This window comes from Thermobia domestica, chromosome 16, assembly GCF_964235325.1.
Source record: "Thermobia domestica chromosome 16, izTheDome1.hap1.1, whole genome shotgun sequence".
In the NCBI taxonomy this organism is placed as follows: domain Eukaryota; kingdom Metazoa; phylum Arthropoda; class Insecta; order Zygentoma; family Lepismatidae; genus Thermobia; species Thermobia domestica.
The window spans coordinates 9,303,119-9,326,183 of record NC_137469.1 but is presented as its reverse complement, the minus strand read 5'-3'; the positions used below and the strand labels follow the sequence as shown (position 1 = coordinate 9,326,183).

The following is a 23,065-nucleotide window of genomic DNA, read 5'->3' as shown; positions in this document are numbered from 1 at the left end:
GCGCAGGCGAAAGTTTAGTTTCTACGCTATCAGGGGCGTCGACAGAACGAACACACATGGGAGCTGTCTAAGTGGTAGCCTCATCATGTTCGATTGAACCACAAATTGTCGTGATCGTTTATACATCGTTGTGCAAAAGTGTGCAGGTAAAATTTTCGTTTGTACTAAATAATATACGGATGTGAGTATTTTTAATATTTGACCTAGAATTGAAGAAAAGAGTTGGGGATTGCAATTACTATAATTATGTATATATCTCGGGATTGCTCAATTTAGAGATATGAAAGTTGTTATTTCGACTTCACATTTCAAATGTTAAACCAGTGTATCATGGTTTAACGTTTTCTGGTACTTAACCTAAAATGTAAGAAAGGGGGTTCACTAAACTGCTCACGAAATTCGCGATTTTGGATTTTGGATTAATTCTATATTAAAGACTCAGGATGAAGACAAAATATTGCGCACAGTTGTACGTTGGACCATCTGCTAGTCGTAAGATAATAATAATAATAATAATAATAATAATAATAATAATAATAATAATAATAATAATAATAATAATAATAATAATAATAATAATAATAATAATAATAGTAATATTATAGTAGAAGCAATTAACTTTGAAAGTACTGGTTAGTGGAACATTAAAAAATGTGTCCTATACTATGGAGTATTTACTAACAAGACATGGGATGCAAATACAGGGGATATACAAAAAGAGTGGAAACACCTGGTATAAAAGATTGAGCCATTTCAAACACGATTTGAGTCTGAACATGATGGTGTCGCTGTGGTCACCGGCACATCCCTTGAGGTAAACAGCCTGGCCAATCGAACAGAAGGGCCAATTATAGTTCAACGACCAGTCCGTGCAGGTTATCGTGAATCATGTCTGAACTGATAGAGTTTCAAAGAGGGGAAATTATTTGTGTACGTATTGTGGGAGTTTCCGTAATGAAAATAGCGGAAATTTTTAGTGTATCAAGAGGTACAGTCTCGAAGATCATTTTTGCCTACGAATGTTTCGGAAAAACCGTTTCAGCGAAGCACCAGCGTGGGCGCAAGTGTGCGTTGCGTGACAGAGACACGCACATTGGGTAGGATTGTGACGAAGCAGATCACCATGGCGCGAAAAGTCAATGCTGAGCTGAATACTGTGCTTACAAAGCCTGTTAGTGTTAAAACAGTCAGAAGAGAACTCCACAAGTAAGGAATTTATGGCAGATTTTGCATTTCCAAACCACTCGTTACTATTGACTACGCTGCTATACGGAGACAGTGGTGCAACGCCCATAAAAACTGGACAATGGAGAGGTGGAAGACTGGCATCTGGTCGGATGAGTCTTCCTTTACATTGTTTCCAAGTGCTGGTCGAGTTTACGTGTGGAAAACGCCGGCACAAGCGTACAATACAGACTTCTGTTACCAATAGTGATGATTTCGGCAGTTTTGGTGGTCCAGTGATGATTTAGGCAGCCATATGCTGATATTCTGCCAGACTCATTATCACCTTGCATGAACATGTCAATGCCAAGGACCAAGTAACCATTTTGAGTAACCAGCTGCATTCCACGATGCAAATCTTATTTCCAGATGGTAATGCCATGTTCCAAGATGACAGAGTCCCTGCTCATACAGCTCACATCGTCCAGAACTGGTTCGATGAGCACAAATATGAAGTGTCGCAACTTCCATGGCCCCCAGAATCGCCACACCTCAATATCATCGGGTCCTTGTGGTCAGTTTTGGATACCCGCTACCCACCACCGTCCTCTCTATAACAACGTTCCGCTACTTTGGCGGAAGAATGGTATAACGTCTCTTTGACAACCATACGCGACCTATATTTCTCCATTCCCCATCGACTACAGGGCGTTCTGCACACGGTCCTACTTGCTTATAGTGAAGGTAATGTGCATGAAGGAAGTCCATATTTTTGTCCATCCCCTGTAACTTTTATTCTTGAATTTGAAATTTAGTAAAAATAATAACAAGGTATAATGTGAAGGAAAATATACGGAACTGTAGGAAAATATATGGAAATAATATTCAATTGAATAATTGTTGCTTCAAATTTATTGTAACTTAAAAGAATGTCTTAGTGAATTTTTGCTCCATGTTCGATTAAATGAATGTACTACATTCATAGATGTACAATATGAACACAATTTAATAAATAGATAGAAATTGATATGGATAAGCAATGACGTAAATATTTAGAATAATTTTTAGCTCCCGCCGTATGAATATGGGAGCTTATAGATTCCTACCAGATGTTTTGTAGGTTTGTCTATCTCTCTCTTTCTCTCTGTGTGAATGTGATGTTTTATTTCTCCGTAAATACTGATCGGATCTGAACTAAATTTCGTGAGCAAGTCAATAGAATATAGCTATATTTGGTACTTCCTCTGACCCTTCTATGGGTGCTGATATGTGTGTATACGATACTCTATTTCTTGGTAATTTCAGATCTAAATCAAATTTGGTGATTAGGTAACCTATCGTCTAATTAATAAAGATCGCTATATTCTGCGAACCCTCTCTGACCTCCGAGGAGTGATGGGGGTTACATGTAAAAGTAATGTGTCGGATCCATAGTTCAGAGGGTCTGAAAAGAATAGTGATACTTCTGATGTCATTTAAATACCATTTTGGCCCCCACCGTCATGGGGGTTCAGAGGGAGGAATAATCGAAAACAGACGATATTAGTGTCGAAGGAACAGTTTCCAGGATGACTGAGATGAATAGTGACAGATTCAATGCCGTTTTAAGTTCAAGTTCAGCCGTTATCGACATAGAGTGGCATATAGAAATAATCAAATTAATGTTTAAATGGGAATAATAAGAACCAACACAGTTTGTGTTTCACGCTTTGCAAATCGAGAGCTTCTGAGTTCGGTTCACAGACTGTCCCTCAGCTTCTACTCTTTCCAACTACGGTATTTTTAAAGTTCGTACGTGTTTCACCCATTCCACTTAATAAATTTACAGTATATTGACGATTATCGGAATAGGAGATAGCGAGAACTGGTGTTTTGCAATCTAGCGTTCTAATAATAGGTACCATTTTCAATCTCAGCAATCGTTATTCAACCGGTTAACGTTGATCGCTAAACTGCAAAAACAGTAATACACAGCTGTAGCCCAATCCCCTTTCTTACTTTCTAGGCTAAATATCAAAAAACGTTAAAACACGATACACTGGTTTAACATTTCAAATAAGAAGTCGAAATAACAACTTTCATATCTCTAACTTTGAGCAAATCCTGAGATATATACATAATTATAATAATTGCAATCCCCATTCCTTTCCTTCCATTCTAGGTCAAACATTAAAAATACTCACATCCGTATATTATTTAGTACAAACGAAAATTTTACCTGCACATTTTTGCACAAACGATGTATAAACGATCGCGACAATTTGTGGTTCAATCGAACATGGTGGGGCTACCACTTAGACAGCTCCCATGTGTTCGTTCTGTCGACGCCCCTGATAGCGTAGATAGGGATGCGCACGAGTCGAGACACGTCTCGAATCTCGACTCGACTCGACTCGAATTCGAGTCGAGACACACTCTGTAAAATTCGAGACGAGTCGAGACAAACGTATTTCTCGACTCGAATTTTCGAGTCGAGACAGCTCCTAAAAATCTCGACTCGACTCGAATGTCTCGAAAATCTTTCTATAACTTTTAATATTATTTTGAAGAAAGTACTCATTCAGAAACACTCGGCACGAGAATTTCAGAAACTGCAGGACTTGTCAGGTGTTCGAGGAGTGTTGTGGTGAGTTTCTTCAACAAGTGGCGACGACGTCCAAACGTCAAGGGGTTGCGCGCCCCTCACCTCACTACATTTGTCCGACGTTGTAGGTTGGGCAGACTGGTAAAACAGGACAGGCTGCAAACTGCGTCGAAACCAACATCAGAGTTTAATGCTGGGCAAAGTACAAGTGTGTCTGAACTAGTGTTGTAAAATTTCGGGAAATTTTGAACATGTTGGTAAAAAAAAACGTTTTTTTCTCGATTTCTTTCTTGAAAAATTGAAAAAAATTGAAAAAATAAAAATATTTGTATTAGGTTAATTTTACTGGTTGTCATACCTTTTTTCTTCAAATGCGTGAAAAATATAAGTTCCAAAATTTCAATATTGCGAATATTAAAAAATAGCACTCGAAAATAAAACTATTCCAATTATTATCTATATATTAGAATACTAGATTTACCCGTATATGTTTCTTCCCACAGAAAAGTTTATATGTTTGTCTCCAGTTCTTTCGACAATGAGATCTTGAACCCACAAGTGCTAGAAACGTGCCGTTTTCATTGGTCGATTCCAAATTTTGTGTAAATTGTGCTGTTCTAATTGAATATTTAAAAAAAACATGCTCAGGTTCTTTATTACATTTTTAGGGGTACAGTGGAAGTACTGAAATTTTTGAAAAAGTAAAGCATCATACCCTATGAGTTATATATTCCAACATCCTATAGTTGTATATAGGGGTTGTATATCTCTCAGGCGTTTATTTCATGGCCAAATTATAAGAAAAAGAAGGATAACCATTTCTCCAGTCTAAGATGAATCTTCATTGTTTGGGGAGTTTTTTTTTTTTCACAATGAACTCCGTATATCTCTGACATAATTAATTGTGTGTGTAATTTATTTACTTATTACATAATACATGCAAAAAGAAAGGAAACACTGGTCATATATGAATTAGAAATTTCAACTATAAGTGGGCTCAAATCTTGCAAACGGTGCAAAATACTGAAAAAAAAATAATCGAAAAAATTTCCCGTTTATGATACTCCTTCCTGATTTTTATGAAGGTGACCTTCACTTGTATCTCTAAAGGGACATGTACAGATATGAGGAATGACAAGGAGATTCATGCTCATATGTGAATGATGCGCTGTGTAGAGAGCGCAGGTTCAGCTAGCTGAAAATTAATAGTCTGCACTTATTTCTATTATGTCATTTATTCGTGGATGTGCATTAATTACAGAACTTTTACAGTTACATACAAGCCTACCAACATGAAGTGTTTCTGTTGCAACAAATATGTCTCTTGAATGAAACTGAGTTCTTAATATGCTCTTTGATCTAGTGAAGTTTTGTTAATTTTAACCAAATCACTTCTTAAGAGAAAGAGAGGTAGGCAAACTTCACTAATACTCATGCACTAAAACATATAATTACTATTATTTAATATTGTAATATAGACACTTATATAAACTTTATGTACAAAATCCTGTATGTAAACAAACACATGTTTTCTAGTGCGACAGATTATCTATTACAATCGAAATGAAACTGATTATGTTTGTTTCTAACAAAATAACTCCTGAATCATCAGACCGACCTTGATAAAATTTTCAACATAGGTGAGGCTCGGGATGATTTTTAATATTTCACTTTGAAGGTGCAACTTTAGGGAAGGGGAGAGGGGAAATGACAGATATTAGTGTCGAATCCATAATTTTCGGGGTCGCTGAAGTGAACAATGACACTTCGGATGCCGTTTAAATCGAAATTTGGCCCCACAACTTGGAGGAGGGAGAAGATACATAAAATTATTGAAAATGAACGATATTACTGTCGAATTCATAGTTTTCGGGGACGCTGAGATGGACAGTGACTCTTCCGGTCGTTTAAATCCAAATTCACACACACACACACACACACACACATATATATATATATATATATATATATATATATATATATATATATATATATATATATATATATATATATATATAGAGAGAGAGAGAGAGAGAGAGAAATGATTGAAAATGGCTGCCAAATCCATACATTTCGGGGTCCCTGAGATGAACAGAAGATGCCGTTTAAATCCATAAATTCAGCCCCATTAGTACTCCTAAGGGAGGACGGGAACATGTAAAGCTAATTGAAAATTACCGACAGTAGTGTCGAATTCATAATTTTGGGGCTCTATAATTTCATTGGTGACAGTTTAGGTGCCCTTTATGTCCAAAATGAAACGTATTCTCCCCGTGCAAGTTATTCGGTTAGTCTGAAATAATAACGAACAGAACTTTCATACATTCAATCCTTTAATATATTTGTCGCTGTTCAAATTTACTCACTTCTGCGGTATATGTGTATATGTGTAATTAAGATCATTTCTCTTTTTAAGTTATTCGAAAATTATACAAGTAATAAAGAGGGAAGATTTTACCAGAAATTAGGAAACTAAAAAGTAAAAATTAAAACCTGTTGCTTCAAGTATTTTTCCTGTTAGCAAAATACATTGTATATATGCTGCAAACATGTTACAGCAAGTAGTATTACTAGCATCAGACGAGTAAATAATTTTTAAATTATATTTTCCGGTTTTTGCTAATATTTCCGAACAAATTATTTTTTATTAACGGGTTGAAAATTTTTGGAAATTTTACCGACCTTGATAAAATTTTCAACATAAATAAGGTTCGGGATGGTTTTTATTATTTCACTTTGAAGGTGTAACTTGGGGGAAGGGGAGAGGGGAAAATGACTGACATTAGTGTCAAATGCATAATTTTCGGGGTCGCTGAAATGAACATAACACTTCGTATGTCCTTTAAATCAAAATTCGGCCCCACAACTTGAAGGAGGGAGAAGATATATAAAAAGTATTGAAAATGACCGATATTACTGTCGAATCCATAGTTTTTCGGGTCGCTGAGATGAACAGTGACATTTCCGGCCGTTTAAATTGATATTCAGTCCCATTAGTACTCTAAGGGGGGATGGTGATATGTAAAGATAATTGAAAATTACCGGTATTAATATCGAATCCATAGTTTTGGGGCTCCGTAAGTTCATTGGTGACAGTTTTGTGCCCTTTGTGTCCAAAATGAAACGTATTCTCCCCGTGCGAAGAACGGGTATTCTGCTAGTCTGTAATAATAACGAACGGAAGTTTCACGTACTCAACCCTTTAATATATTTTTCGCTGCTCAAATTCACTCACTTGTGCGGTATATGTGTGTATGTGTAAATAAGATACTCTCTCTTTTTGAGTTTTTCGAAAAATATACAAAGAATAAAGAGGGATTTTACCAGAAATCAGAAAAAATAAAAAGTAGAATTAAAACCTGTTGCTTTAAGTATTTTTCCATTAGCGAAATACATTGTATATACAGTAGGACGTCGATAATCCGAACGTCAAAAATCCGAAACGTCAAAAATCCGAATCGGTCCCTAGAAACTTAATACACTTTGTCTTAACGCTAGCGATAAACAATTAATAGTATGTCCGTCGACGTTGTGTGAAGTCAGTATATTTACAAAAGTTCATTCATATGTAATTGTTTGTAATACATATTTTTATTTTTATTTTCTCATAGGCCTATAAGATTTAAGTGTGACTTACAAGATCGGTGTAATTTAGTGTACGAGCAGGTTCTTCAGAAACATTAAATGTAAGTAGCCTTGCGTTCGGTATTGTAATTACTGTATGTACTGAACAACCACTGTATCGATTGAAGAACATACCGTACAGTACATGTAAGCCTAAATGGTATGTTTTTTGTCATTTTAGAAAATTCGAACTACCTGTGGTCCCAATTAGTTCGGATTTTCGACTTCCTAATGTATATGCTGCAGACATATTACAGCAAATAAGATTACTAGCATCAGGCAAAAAAATAGTTTTAAACTATATTTTCCTGTTTTTGCCAATATTTCCGAACAAATTATTTTTTCTAATTATCTTCAAAGAACAAGGAAGATATCTCTATAAAATATATGTTTGATTTAACATATTAACTAAAATGATTCTGGCCCCGTTATTTTAGCACTTCCCTGCCATCAAGGGGGAACTTCATAATATTGCTCAAGATAATTTTAATGCGTCTATACTAATTAAGCTAAATAGGATTATATTTTAGTTTCTTTTGTAGCCATAACTCCATTCTATCACGGTGCTAACTTTGAAATGTTTGGATGAGTTGTGCACAACATTTCCCCTCTACTTAATTTTGTTAACTCTAAACTAGTAAATATAAAACACTTTTAATTTTGAAAGCATAATATAATAAAATATTCGAAAATTTCAATTTTGCCTAAATATTCCGTTTTTTCCAAGCTCGGGAGAACTGTAAAAAAATGTTCTTTTAAACCCAAAATTTCCGTTTTTCTCAGGCCTTCACAACACTAGTCTGAACACACATTGCACCGAACATTCCTAACGATGGACCTCCGCAGTCGATGACCCATTCATGTGCAAATGTTAACACCACGATATCGGCAACTATAACTGAAATGAACACGTGACCATCGCCACTGGACCTTGGCACAGTGGCAGAGCGTTGCATTATCTGATGAATCCCGATACCTTCTTCATCATGACTATGGGAGGGTGCGAACCAGTAGTATTCCAAGGGAACAGCTCCTTGACACTTACTGCGAGACGGCGACAAGCAGGCTACGACTTAATTATTATCTGAAGAACATTCACGTGAGCATCGATGTGTCTAGTGGAGCTCGAGCAAGACATCATGACGGACGAGGAGTATCGCACACTGCTTGCAGACTACGGACACCCCTTCATGATGATCATGTTTCCCAACGGTAGCAGGATTTTTCTACAAGATAATGCACCATGTCACAAGGCCAGGAATGTGATGGAATGGTTCTAGGAATACAGGAGCAAGTTTCAAGTGATGTTCTGGTCCCCGACTCGCCGGATCTGAACGCAATCGAACACATCTGGAATGTGATTGAACGTGACGTCACGGCGCATCGCCCCCTCCCCGGAATTTACGGGAATTAGGTGACCTGTGTGTGCATATGTGGTGTCAACTCTCTCCGGCGACTTGCCAAGGATCATTGCGTCCATGCCAAGACACGTCGCCGTTGTTATCCGTTCCAAAGGTCGACATACTGATAATTAGGTAGGTAGTCATAACGATCTGGCTGATGTGTGCGTATATTTTAACTCGTACATTTTGTCTCGACTCGAATTTCGAGACGTCTCGACTCGAATTCGAGTCGAGTCGAGACAGAGACTGTCGAGTCGAGACACGAGTCGAGACAGAAACATATTTTCGAGTCGAGACTCGAGTCGAGACAACATTTTCTCGAGACGAGTCGAGACAGGCTTAAATCTCGACTCGACTCGACTCGTGCGCATCCCTAAGCGTAGAAACAAAACTTTTGCTTGCGCATTACTGTACAAATGATGTACAAAAAATTGAGATAATTTTCTTTTGAATCGGACGTGGGGAGGGGCTACCAATTAAGCAAAATATACTTTATTATCGTTTTGGCGGCGCCCCATTTGAGTGCAAACGAAAATTTCGCCTTCACATTTCTGTACAAACGATTGAGACCATTTCGGATTGAATCTGAAAAGGTAGGGGGACTGTCTAAATAGTAGCCCCCACTTTGTTTTCGTTCTGGCGGCGCCCCTAATTGTGAAAAACGAAACTTTTGCCTGCACATTTCTGTACAAACGATGTACAAACGATTGAGACCATTTCCGATTCAATCTGAAAAGGTGGGGGCTACCATTTAGACAGCACCCCACTTTGTTTTCGTTCTGGCGGCGCCCCTAATTGTTTACAAACAAAAATTTCGCCTGCACAATTCTGTACAAACGATGTACAAACGATTGAGACCATTTCCGATTGAATCTGAAAAGGTGGGGGGCTACTATTTAGACAGCCCCCACTTCATTTTCGTTTGGCGGCGCCCCTAATTGTGTACAAACGAAATTTTCGCCTGTACATTTTTATACAAATGATGTACAAACGACTGAGACCATTTCCGATTGAATCTGAAAAGCTGGGGACTGTCTAAATGGTAGCTCCCCACTTTGTTTTCGTTCTGGCGGCGCCCCTAATTGTGTACAAACGAAAATTTTGCCTGCACATATCCGTACAAATGATGTACAAACGATTGAGACCATTTCCGCTTGAATCTGAAAAGGTGGGGGGCTACCATTCAGACAGCCCCCCACTTCGTTTTCGTTTGGTGGCGCCCCTAATTGTGTACAAACGAAATTTTCGCCTGTACATTTTTATACAAATGATGTACAAACGACTGAGACCATTTCCGATTGAATCTGAAAAGCTGGGGACTGTCTAAATGGTAGCTCCCCACTTTGTTTTCGTTCTGGCGGCGCCCCTAATTGTGTACAAACGAAAATTTTGCCTGCACATATCTGTACAAATGATGTACAAACGATTGAGACCATTTCCGCTTGAATCTGAAAAGGTGGGGGGCTACCATTTAGACAGTCCCCCCACTTTCTTTTCGTTCTGGCGGCGCCCCTAATTGTGTACAAACGAAAATTTCGCCTGCACATTTCTGTACAGACGATGTACAAACGATTGAGACCATTTCCGATTGAATCTGAAAAGGTGGGGGGCTACCATTTAGACAGTCCCCCACTTTGTTTTCGTTCTGGCTTCGCCCCTAATTGTGAAAAACGAAACTTTTGCCTGCACATTTCTCTACAAACGATGTACAAACGATTCAGACCATTTCCGATTGAATCTGAAAATGTGGGGGCTACCATTTAGACAGCCACCCACTTTGTTTTCGTTCTGGCGGCGCCCCTAATTGTGTACAAACGAAAATTTTGCCTGCACATTTCTGTACAAACGATGTACAAACGACTGAGACCATTTCCGATTGAATCTGGAAAGGTGGGGGCTACCATTTAGACAGTCCCTCCACTTTGTTTTCGTTCTGGCGGCGTCCCTAATTGTGTACAAACTAAAATTTTGCCTGCACATTTCTGTACAAACGATGTTCAAACGATTGAGACCATTTCCGATTCAATCTGGAAAGGTGGGAGCTACCATTTAGATATTCCCCCTACTTTGTTTTCGTTCTGGCGGCGCTCCTAATTGTGTACAAACGAAAATTTCGCCTGCACATTTCTGTACAAACGATGTACAAACGATTGAGACCATTTCCGCTTGAATCTGAAAAGGTGGGGGGCTACCATTTAGACAGCCCCCCATTTTTTTCGTTCTGGCGGCGCCCCTAATTATCTACAAACGAAAATTTCGCCTGCACATTTCTGTGCAAACGACGTACAAACGGTTGAGACCATTTCCGATTGAATCTGAAAAGGTGGGGGGCTACCATTTAGACAGCCCCCCATTTTTTTCGTTCTGGCGGCGCCCCTAATTATCTACAAACGAAAATTTCGCGTGCACATTTCTGTGCAAACGACGTACAAACGATTGAGACCATTTCCGATTGAATCTGAAAAGGTGGGGGGCTACCATTTAGACAGCCCCCACTTTGTTTTCGTTCTGGCGGCGCCCCTAATTATCTACAAACGAAAATTTCGCCTGCACATTTCTGTGCAAACGACGTACAAACGATTGAGACCATTTCCGATTGAATCTGAAAAGGTGGGGGGCTACAATTTAGACAGCCCCCACTTCGTTTTCGTTCTGGCGGCGCCCCTAATTGTGTACAAACGAAAATTTCGCCTGCACATTTCTGTACAAACGATGTACAAACGATTGAGACCATTTCCGATTAAATCTGAAGAGGTGGGGGCTGTCTAAATGGACGTCTGAAATTCAGCATAGAAAATATTAACTCTTTATCGAAAATGAACAGAACGTGTCCTAACATATAAAAAAATTCTCCTTTATGGGTTAGAGGGGACTTTCTATATATGGAAAATTGATAGTGGGTTGGTTTGTAAAAATAAACGAAAAGATCGATATTAGTTGGGAAACAAATTCAGAAACAATTATTAATTGACAAACAAAAAAGCCAGTATTTCTTCGCTTCATATATCCACTGCTTTCGTCTATAATAATTGCTGAAATTTATGTTTATTATATGGAGCGCTTAGGCACAGAGCAATCAAGTAATGAAGTTGTGAGAAAAATAGACAAAAAATTTGTACTGAAAGCTTAATTACACGGAAATTTTAAGTTTTGACTGTAGCATTATTACATGGAAAATTTTACACTTTTTTTCCCTTTACATTGGTTACGTTGGTGTCCTTGATTTCGGACAGGGGCAGCGGTGGCTCAGTGGTAGAGCGTTCACCTCTGGTGCTTGGGGTCCCGGGTTTGATCCCAGCCCCCGCCACGTGAATTTTGTGGTGGACAAAGACCGTGTGCATGGGTTTTCTCAGGGTTCTGCCGTTTGCTCCCACTTTCTTCATTTCACCATTTCATTCATTACTTATCATCACCGTTTCCTTTATTCTAACCGGCATTACCGTGGGACGTAAAACTGAAAGATTTCATTTCATTTTTGATTTGGAATTTCCAAATTTCATCCTTTTTTCCACTGAAAAGTATCGATAATTCAACAAGAAAATAATTATACCATGATAATTTAATTGAAATTCATCGTAATTTTACCAATGACAAACACTTTATACCATTTTATATGGTAAAGATCAGAACTACTGTAATTGTAACAAAGCGGTGCTTGAGCGATTGATCGTACAAATTCAAACTCCGATTAGTTAGAATTTCACAATCTGATGTTATTACAAGTGTAAATTCTTTAGTCAGTAGAAAAGAGGCCATGGATCATATGTCAGAGTTGACGGAGATGTGTTTTGGTGGGTTATGGTGGGTCAGAGTGAGTCACCGTAAGTGGTGGGTCAGTGGGTCGTGGGTTACGATGGGTGGTGGGTCAAGTTTTTATTGACCCACGCTAACTCTGGCATTGGGTAAGCATGGCACGGGAATGATATGGATACGGCACACGGAATGGCATGTGTGAATTAACCTTTATTGCAACAAGCGAAAACCTAAGAGGAAACCAGTCACTTGAAAGGGATGTATACTCCAATGGAATAAATATCCTTCATATGCAAATTCTCTCCCGCCCTAAAAGTTTTATTCCGACATTAGTTGCATTGATAAGTGCATTGGAAGATGCATGAACTTTACTGAATGGTGTAAGGGTTGTTACTTACCCTTAAATTGCTTTCCTGCTCAATTGAATGCGTACATGCACGAAAAATGGCAACCATATTTATCTGAATAACAAAATAATGTAATTTAAAAATGTTCATTCACAAACTCTGGCAAACAGTGGAAAGAATCATAGACTACAAGTTTCGCTTTCATTGGTACATGTTAACTGCTGTAGAATGATTGCTCCATCTAACGATAAGATGTGTAACTTCTATTACCTTTGGTTCAATAGGAGAAAACGAGATATGGATAGCTATGGTTAACATGAAATCTTTCAGTTTAGCGTCCCACGATTATGCTGCCTCTAGGTTAAGAGAGACAATGACTAATGCAAAGAATGATGATGGTAAAATTGGCGGAATGAGAATGTGGGAGAAAACTGGAGTACCACGAGAAAACCCACAAACACGGTGTTGTTCACCACAAACTTACTTGACCGGGGATTGAACGAGAGATCTCAGGTATTGAAGATATCGTTAAAGTTATTTGAAGTTACGCATCTTATCGTAAAGGTGTTCCCTAAACATAGTAACGGATTGATTCCATTTACCATTCAGTGACGATAATCGTTCTAGCTACCTACTGCATTAAAAAAAAATAGGATTAAAAAATTTGCTTTCATGTATGGACTGTGGGCTTTTAGATAGACAATTATGAGTTACTTATTATCAGTGTTGTCAACAATCTCTGAAAAAAATAAGCTAGATGGCCCTCAGAAATAAGCTCTTTTACGCAAAAAAAAAAAAAAAAAAAAAAAAAATGGCTAGGTTTGAACTGCTAATCTATAACCCATATTGTATTTTAAGCCCCCTTTTTTATATATAGGATTATAAGTGGAACGGATATTTGACCAACTCCCGCGATACCATATGAAAATTCTATTAGGGTATTTCAATGCGAAGGTAGGACGAGAGGATATTTTCAAACCGATTATAGGGAACGAAAGTCTGCATAAGGAAAGTAATGACAACGGTGTTAGACTCGTGAACTTTGCAACATCCAAAAACCTAATCGTGAAGAGTACAAAATTCCCACATCGCGACGTTCATAAATACACTTGGACATCACCAGACGGCAAAAAACATAATCAAATTGATCATGTTTTAGTAGATAGAAGAAGGCAATCTAGCATAATTGATGTCCGGTCGTTTAGAGGGGCTGATTGTGACACCGACCACTACCTGGTAGCAGCGATGATACGAGAGAGGTTATCGTTGAATAAAGGTAATATTCATTGTCCGAAAACGGAGAGATTCAATTTAAAGAAATTAGAAGAGAGCCAGGTAAGAGAGAAATACCAGATTAAAGTTTCGAATAGATTCTCGGCTTTAGAATATTCGGAGTGCACTAGTGTTGAGGATACCTGGATTGAAATTAGAGATAGCATTAAAGTTCAGCAAAAGAAAAATTCGTAGACGCGGAAATACGTAGGAACAAACCATGGTTCGACCAGGAATGCATAAAACTAGTAGAGAAGAGAAAACAGGAAAAATTACGCTGGCTACAAAATCCGAATGAAATAACTACAGAAAATTTCGCAGATATCAGACGGGAACTTCCAAAACTTTTAGAACAAAGAAATGCGATTTTCTGAAAGCTAAAATTAAGGAACTTGAAGATAATAGTAAAAATAAAAACATTCGGGACATGTATAACGGAATCAACGAATTTAAGAAAGGCTATCAACCTCGTGCTTGTATATTAAAGAAATCTGACGGTACAGTTCTCACTGATACGGATAGCATCTTAAATAGATGGAAAGATTTCTTTGACGATTTGCTTAACACGCAACCAAAAACTAGTGTACGTAGAGAAAAGGAGATACACACCGCAGAACAGTATATTCCAAAACCCAACCGAATAGAAGTACAAACCGCTATAAAGAAATTAAAGAAAGACAAATCTCCGGGTGTAGATGAAATTCCGATTGGCTTAGTTTTAGCTGGAGGCGAAAAATTGTGGAACAAGATACACAAACTCATCCTCCTTATATGGAAAATGGAAGAATTGGCACAACAGTGGAAAGAATCTATCACTGTTCCAATTCACAAGGCAACAAAACTGACTGTAATAATTATCGAGGCATTTCTCTTCTGTCAACATCCTATAAAATCCTTTCAAATATTCTATTAGCAAGATTGACCCCATACGCAGATGAAATTATTGGAGATTATCAGTGATGATTTAGACGAAATCGATTAACTATCGACCAAATATTTACCATTCGCCAAATACTCGAAAAAAAGTGGGAATACAATTCCCCGGTACATCAACTATTTATTGATTTTAGAAAGGCGTACGACTCGGTTAGGAGAGAAACATTATACAACGTTCTTACAGAACTTGGAATACCGAGAAAGCTAAATAGATTAATTAAGATATGTTTAAACGAATCCCAAAGTAAAGTCCGGGTAGGAAAATTTTTGTCCACGAGCTTTCACGTCGAAAATGGCCTGAAACAAGGAGACGCGTTGTCGCCATTATTATTTAACTTCGTTCTGGAATACGCTATAAGGAAAATCAAAGATAGCAACCAGGGCCTAGAGTTGAACGGTATTCACCAGGTTATGGCATATGCTGATGATGTAAATTTAATAGGGGATGATAGGAGAACTATAGAAAGAAATGCATAGATCTTAATAAACGCTTGCAGGGAATTCAGAGTAAAGATGGGTTTAGAAGTAAATGCAGAGAAAACTAAATACATGGAAGTGCGTCGGGACCCTAATATAGCAAATTATGGATGGGTCAAAATATTAAATGATACTTTTGTTAAAGTGGATAGTTTCAAATATCTAGGATCAATATTAACAGAGGAAAATCATATTCACGGAGAAATTAAATGTCGACTAAAAGCAGGGAATTCGTGTTACTATTCGGTTCAAAATCTCTTGTTGTCGCGAATTCTGTCGAGGAATTTGAAGCTTAAAATATACAAAACGATAATCATGCCTGTTGTTCTGTATTGCTGCGAAACATGGTCACTTACTCTGAGGGAAAAACATAGACTGAAAGTATTTGAGAACAAGATCCTGAGACGAATATTCGGACCCAAGAGGAACGGGAATGGGGAATGGCGGAAACTTCATAACGAGGAACTACATAATTTATATGGTTTACCCAACATTGTTAGAGTCATCAAGTCTAGGAGGCTTAGGTGGGCAGGTCATGTAGCTAGAATGGAAAAAAATAGAAACGCTTTCAAAGTCTTGACTGGAAGACCAATCGAAAAACGACCATTAGGAAGATCTAAGCGCATATGGGAGGACAATATTAAGATGGATCTCGCAGAGATTGGAATACAAAGTAGAAACTGGATGCAGTTAACTAAGGATAGAAGTCAGTGGAGAGCTTTTGTGAACGTGGCATTGAACCTCCGGGTTCCATAGGCCATAGAGTTAGTTAGTTAGTTTTTTTTAAGGATTATATGTGGGTTATCGTAAAATTTGAAATGTTGAATCTTATTTGCCGAAAACTAGCAAGCAACATACATGACTGTAAATTACAATAAAACCCATCACAAATCATCTCATTCGTGAAAGTCAACAGCCATATTATCAGTTGAATTCAAATAAATCATCATCGATTACGTCACAGCTAGCTGAGGCGCTGGAACTGGATGCACCATCGGATTGAGGATTGGTAGTGTTTGTGTAGACTGCCATTGTCCCAATTTTCATTCATAGTCCACCTACATCAGTCATCATGGTTGGATTGAACGTTTTTAATTTAATTAGATATCCTATTTGTTTCCTTTAATAAACAAAAAAGCATTTCTCTAGATTAAAGAACCGAACAGTTATCTAAATTTGAATTCATTCTTGCAATGAAATGCGAAAATTAAAAAGATATCGGTAATTAAAAAGTAGCAAACGGGGCCGTAACGGTAACGACATTAAAGTTCTTTCTGAATCGAAAAGTATTGTTAAATAGTTGTAAATCTGTGGGTGGGGAAAGAGAAGAAAAATTAAAAAGTGTTTGTTGTATAATAAAACACCCTCTGTCTAGAGAAATCAAATAATACCATTATATATAATGACAAATACACTAAGTTTTAAAAATTACACTTTATTTTAAAAGAAAAAAGTATTTTTGGAAATAATTTAACGGCTAATAAAAAAAGCAAAAATGGCAAAAGAGTTTCATAAAATAAGCTATATTTAAGGCTATAAGCATTTTGTAGATTTGTATGGCTAAATGCGCCTACAAATAGGCTAGATTTAGCCTAAATTGCCATCACTGCTTATTATGATATTAGCGCATTAAGTCCATTTGCCGAACTTGGTCGAGATATTCGCTGAAGCTATCTAATGCAAAAGGAGAATTAAAAAATGTGCATCCATTCTTAAGCAATGGACGTACTGTAGGAACATGATTTAAGTATTACTACGTGATCTTTATAAATAATACATGATAAGTATACAACTCCATAAATTTAATAAATATTATAAAGAAAAATCATTTCACTTCTAATTTATAACTACTAATTTTTCCAGAAACCGCCATGGGAATCAATATGCATGTCCAGGAAAACAGTGAAACTGAATACGTAAAATCCGTTCACAGGTAAGGTTGACTCACATTTTTCTTTTATAAATTATATTTTTTACTAATTGTAACATTCGTACGGCTTTGCAAGACAATAATTAGTAAATTAACATTTCAGTAAAATGTTGACATCTATCCTTTACCTACGAAGATCCAAAAGTGTATCTGATCACTACGAAGACATTCTTGGTACTACTTTCTCTACGGAGACATTGTTGTGTTGAATTAGATTAGTCTTGAATCCTCATACATTATCTTGATCGAGCTATTCTTCATGTTGCTTGGTACTACTTTCTCTACGGAGACATTGTTGTTTTGAATTAGATTAGTCTTGAATCCTCATACATTATCTTGATCGAGCTATTCTTCATGTTGCTTGGTACTACTTTCTCTACGGAGACATTGTTGTTTTGAATTAGATTAGTCTTGAATCCTCATACATTATCTTGATCGAGCTATTCTTCATGTTGCTTGGTACTACTTTCTCTACGGAGACATTGTTGTTTTGAATTAGATTAGTCTTGAATCCTCATACATTATCTTGATTGAGTTATTCTTCATGTTGCTTGGTACTACTTTCTCTACGGAGACATTGTTGTTTTGAATTAGATTAGTCTTGAATCCTCATACATTATCTTGATCGAGCTATTCTTCATGTTGCTTGGTACTACTTTCTCTACGGAGACATTGTTGTTTTGAATTAGGTTAGTCTTGAATCCTCATACATTATCCTGATCGAGCTATTCTTCATGTTGCTTGGTACTACTTTCTCTACAGAGACATTGTTGTTTTGAATTAGATTAGTCTTGAATCCTCATACATTAACTTGATCGAGCTATTCTTCATGTTTCTTGGTATTACTTTCTCTACGGAGACATTGTTGTTTTGAATTAGATTAGTCTTGAATCCTCATACATTATCTTGATCGAGCTATTCTTCATGTTGCTTGGTACTACTTTCTCTACGGAGACATTGTTGTTTTGAATTAGATTAGTCTTGAATCCTCATACATTATCTTGATTGAGTTATTCTTCATGTTTCTTGGTACTACTTTCTCTACGGAGACATTGTTGTTTTAAATTAGGTTAGTCTTGAATCCTTGTACATTATCTTGATTGAGTTAATCTTCATTTTTGTAGGGACGAATGTACTGTTTGCGGGAGTCCGATAATACAAGACACTATGTTTTCTTAGTATTCGAAATGCTTTCACGCGGGTGCGCCAAGTCCCTAATCTTCACTTTGTACAACTGGTTCTTGGTATGACCCCACAGAAAGAAGCATTTCAGCATCGGTGAATACAATTAACGCAACAATATTGCAGCGTGTGTTTAGTTGAACCGCGGAGAGGATGGCAACTCCGCTCAGATATCGAGGGCGGTCATGTCACTGTGATTAGGTTGACTTACAGTGTCTTCTTAATATTATTACCACATAAGTTGAATTCAAGTGCTCCTTCCAAGAAATGGTTAGATCTTCTTGGGTATCATGTATTATATTCTCGATTCTCTGGACAACTACGTGAGAGTTTACTCTGACTCATATCGTTTTTCTGGCTGGATGAGATTTTTCACATATAGGATAATTCAGAAAGTAATGACTTTATTTGTTGTCGATATATAACACCGATACAGGTATAAGTGGAAAGCTTGGAATATCAGCTAGAAATGGTGGCAACACTTTTCAACATAATTCCTATTACGGGCAAGACACTTGCGAAAACGCGAAACAAGGTTTTTCATGCCATCGGCGAAGAACTGTGCTGGCTCCTGGCGACACCATTGCCGAATTACTGTTTTCACCTCCGTGTTGCAACTTTACCGTTTGCCCTTAATGAGATCCTTGAGTCGAAATTTGAAGGGCGTAAGATCCGGACTATAGGCAGGGTGAGGTAGAATGTCAACAACACTTTGCCAGCAGATGGGACAACTTTGAATTTGTTGGTGGAGGAGACGACGTGTAGCGGTACTCCATCGACTGATGCTTCGTTTACGGGTCGCAATAGTGTATCCACGACTCGTCGCCGGCCATGAATGCTCCTGGGTGTACAACCTTCCGCAGTCAGAAATTCAATGCCAGCCCCTGTTTCAACCGGACGTCACCACTGGATGCCATGGATTGCTCCATTACACTGGAACGAGAAGAAATAGGAAAGTGAAATAAGTGATATTCTATAGCTTAAACATCAGTGCATTAATGATAAACAGTTCAGAATGTTTGCAGTACTATTGGCCAAGTAGTGGGCTTGGATGCATTAGTTTCTGAATCGTCCTCGTACAATAGTAATATTTCAGAACAACAAAAAGAATACTCTGGAATGAGAAGAGATAGGAAGCTGAAACAAGTGATATTCTATAGCTTAAACACCAGTGCATTAATGATAAACAGTTCAGAATGTTTGCAGTACTATTGGCCAAGTAGTGGGTTTGGATGCATTAGTTTCTGAATCGTCCTCGTACAATAGAAATATTTCAAAACAACAAAAAGAATACTCTGGAGTGAGAAGAGATAGGAAGCTGAAACAAGTGATATTCTATAGCTTAAACATCAATGCATTAATGATAAACAGTTCAGAATGTTTGCAGTACTATTGGCCAAGTAGTGGGCTTGGATGCATTAGTTTCTGAATCGTCCTCGTACAATAGAAATATTTCAGAACAACAAAAAGAATACTCTGGAATGAGAAGAGATAGGAAGCTGAAACAAGTGATATTCTATAGCTTAAACATCAGTGCATTAATGATAAACAGTTCAGAATGTTTGCAGTACTATTGGCCAAGTAGTGGGCTTGGATGCATTAGTTTCTGAATGGTCCTCGTACAATAGAAATATTTCAGAACAACAAAAAGAATACTCTGGAATGAGAAGAGATAGGAAGCTGAAACAAGTGATATTCTATAGCTTAAACATCAATGCATTAATGATAAACAGTTCAGAATGTTTGCAGAACTATTGGCCAAGTAGTGGGCTTGGATGCATTAGTTTCTGAATCGTCCTCGTACAATAGAAATATTTCAGAACAACAAAAAGAATACTCTGGAATGAGAAGAGATAGGAAGCTGAAACAAGTGATATTCTATAGCTTAAACATCAATGCATTAATGATAAACAGTTCAGAAAGTTTGCAGTACTATTGGCCAAGTAGTGGGCTTGGATGCATTAGTTTCTGAATCGTCCTCGTACAATAGAAATATTTCAGAACAAGAAAAAGAATACTCTGGAATGAGAAGAGATAGGAAGCTGAAACAAGTGATATTCTATAGCTTAAACATCAATGCATTAATGATAAACAGTTCAGAATGTTTGCAGTACTATTAACCAAGTAGTGGGCTTGGATGCATTAGTTTCTGAATCGTCCTCGTACAATAGTAATATTTCAGAACAACAAAAAGAATACTCTGGAATGAGAAGAGATAGGAAGCTGAAACAAGTGATATTCTATAGCTTAAACATCAGTGCATTAATGATAAACAGTTCAAAATGTTTGCAGTACTATTGGCCAAGAAGTGGGCTTGGATGCATTAGTTTCTGAATCGTCCTCGTACAATAGAAATATTTCAGAACAACAAAAAGAATACTCTGGAATGAGAAGAGATAGGAAGCTGAAACAAGTGATATTCTATAGCTTAAACATCAATGCATTAATGATAAACAGTTCAGAATGTTTGCAGTACTATTGGCCAAGTAGTGGGTTTGGATGCATTAGTTTCTGAATCGTCCTCGTACAATAGAAATATTTCAGAACAACAAAAAGAAGACTCTGGAATGAGAAGAGATAGGAAGCTGAAACAAGTGATATTCTATAGCTTAAACATCAGTGCATTAATGATAAACAGTTCAGAATGTTTGCAGTACTATTGGCCAAGTAGTGGGCTTGGATGCATTAGTTTCTGAATCGTCCTCGTACAATAGAAATATTTCAGAACAACAAAAAGAATACTCTGGAATGAGAAGAGATAGGAAGCTGAAACAAGTGATATTCTATAGCTTAAACATCAATGCATTAATGATAAACAGTTCAGAATGTTTGCAGTACTATTGGCCAAGTAGTGGGCTTGGATGCATTAGTTTCTGAATCGTCCTCGTACAATAGAAATATTTCAGAACAACAAAAAGAATACTCTGGAATGAGAAGAGATAGGAAGCTGAAACAAGTGATATTATATAGCTTAAACATCAATGCATTAATGATAAACAGTTCAGAAAGTTTGCAGTACTATTGGCCAAGTAGTGGGCTTGGATGCATTAGTTTCTGAATCGTCCTCGTACAATAGAAATATTTCAGAACAAGAAAAAGAATACTCTGGAATGAGAAGAGATAGGAAGCTGAAACAAGTGATATTCTATAGCTTAAACATCAATGCATTAATGATAAACAGTTCAGAATGTTTGCAGTACTATTGGCCAAGTAGTGGGCTTGGATGCACTAGTTTCTGAATCGTCCTCGTACAATAGAAATATTTCAGAACAACAAAAAGAATACTCTGGAATGAGAAGAGATAGGAAGCTGAAACAAGTGATATTCTATAGCTTAAACATCAATGCATTAATGATAAACAGTTCAGAATGTTTGCAGTACTATTGGCCAAGTAGTGGGCTTGGATGCATTAGTTTCTGAATCGTCCTCGTACAATAGTAATATTTCAGAACAACAAAAAGAATACTCTGGAATGAGAAGAGATAGGAAGCTGAAACAAGTGATATTCTATAGCTTAAACATCAGTGCATTAATGATAAACAGTTCAAAATGTTTGCAGTACTATTGGCCAAGTAGTGGGCTTGGATGCATTAGTTTCTGAATCGTCCTCGTACAATAGAAATATTTCAGAACAACAAAAAGAATACTCTGGAATGAGAAGAGATAGGAAGCTGAAACAAGTGATATTCTATAGCTTAAACATCAATGCATTAATGATAAACAGTTCAGAATGTTTGCAGTACTATTGGCCAAGTAGTGGGTTTGGATGCATTAGTTTCTGAATCGTCCTCGTACAATAGAAATATTTCAGAACAACAAAAAGAATACTCTGGAATGAGAAGAGATAGGAAGCTGAAACAAGTGATATTCTATAGCTTAAACATCAGTGCATTAATGATAAACAGTTCAGAATGTTTGCAGTACTATTGGCCAAGTAGTGGGCTTGGATGCATTAGTTTCTGAATCGTCCTCGTACAATAGAAATATTTCAGAACAACAAAAAGAATACTCTGGAATGAGAAGAGATAGGAAGCTGAAACAAGTGATATTCTATAGCTTAAACATCAATGCATTAATGATAAACAGTTCAGAATGTTTGCAGTACTATTGGCCAAGTAGTGGGCTTGGATGCATTAGTTTCTGAATCGTCCTCGTACAATAGAAATATTTCAGAACAACAAAAAGAATACTCTGGAATGAGAAGAGATAGCAAGCTGAAACAAGTGATATTCTATAGCTTAAACATCAATGCATTAATGATAAACAGTTCAGAATGTTTGCAGTACTATTGGCCAAGTAGTGGGCTTGGATGCATTAGTTTCTGAATCGTCCTCGTACAATAGTAATATTTCAGAACAACAAAAAGAATACTCTGGAATGAGAAGAGATAGGA

General features: G+C 37.2%; 1 protein-coding gene across 1 annotated transcript in view; it reads left to right on the top strand.

The window, feature by feature from the left end:
- The window catches only part of LOC145672904 (cytochrome P450 4C1-like), a 114,892-nt gene that overhangs the window by 35,395 nt on the left and 56,432 nt on the right, over positions 1–23,065 (top strand). The window contains exon 5 of the mRNA XM_081742105.1: positions 17,424–17,493. Within this exon, the coding sequence (XP_081598231.1) occupies positions 17,424–17,493 (70 nt within the window). The remainder of the gene's footprint in view (positions 1–17,423; positions 17,494–23,065) is intronic.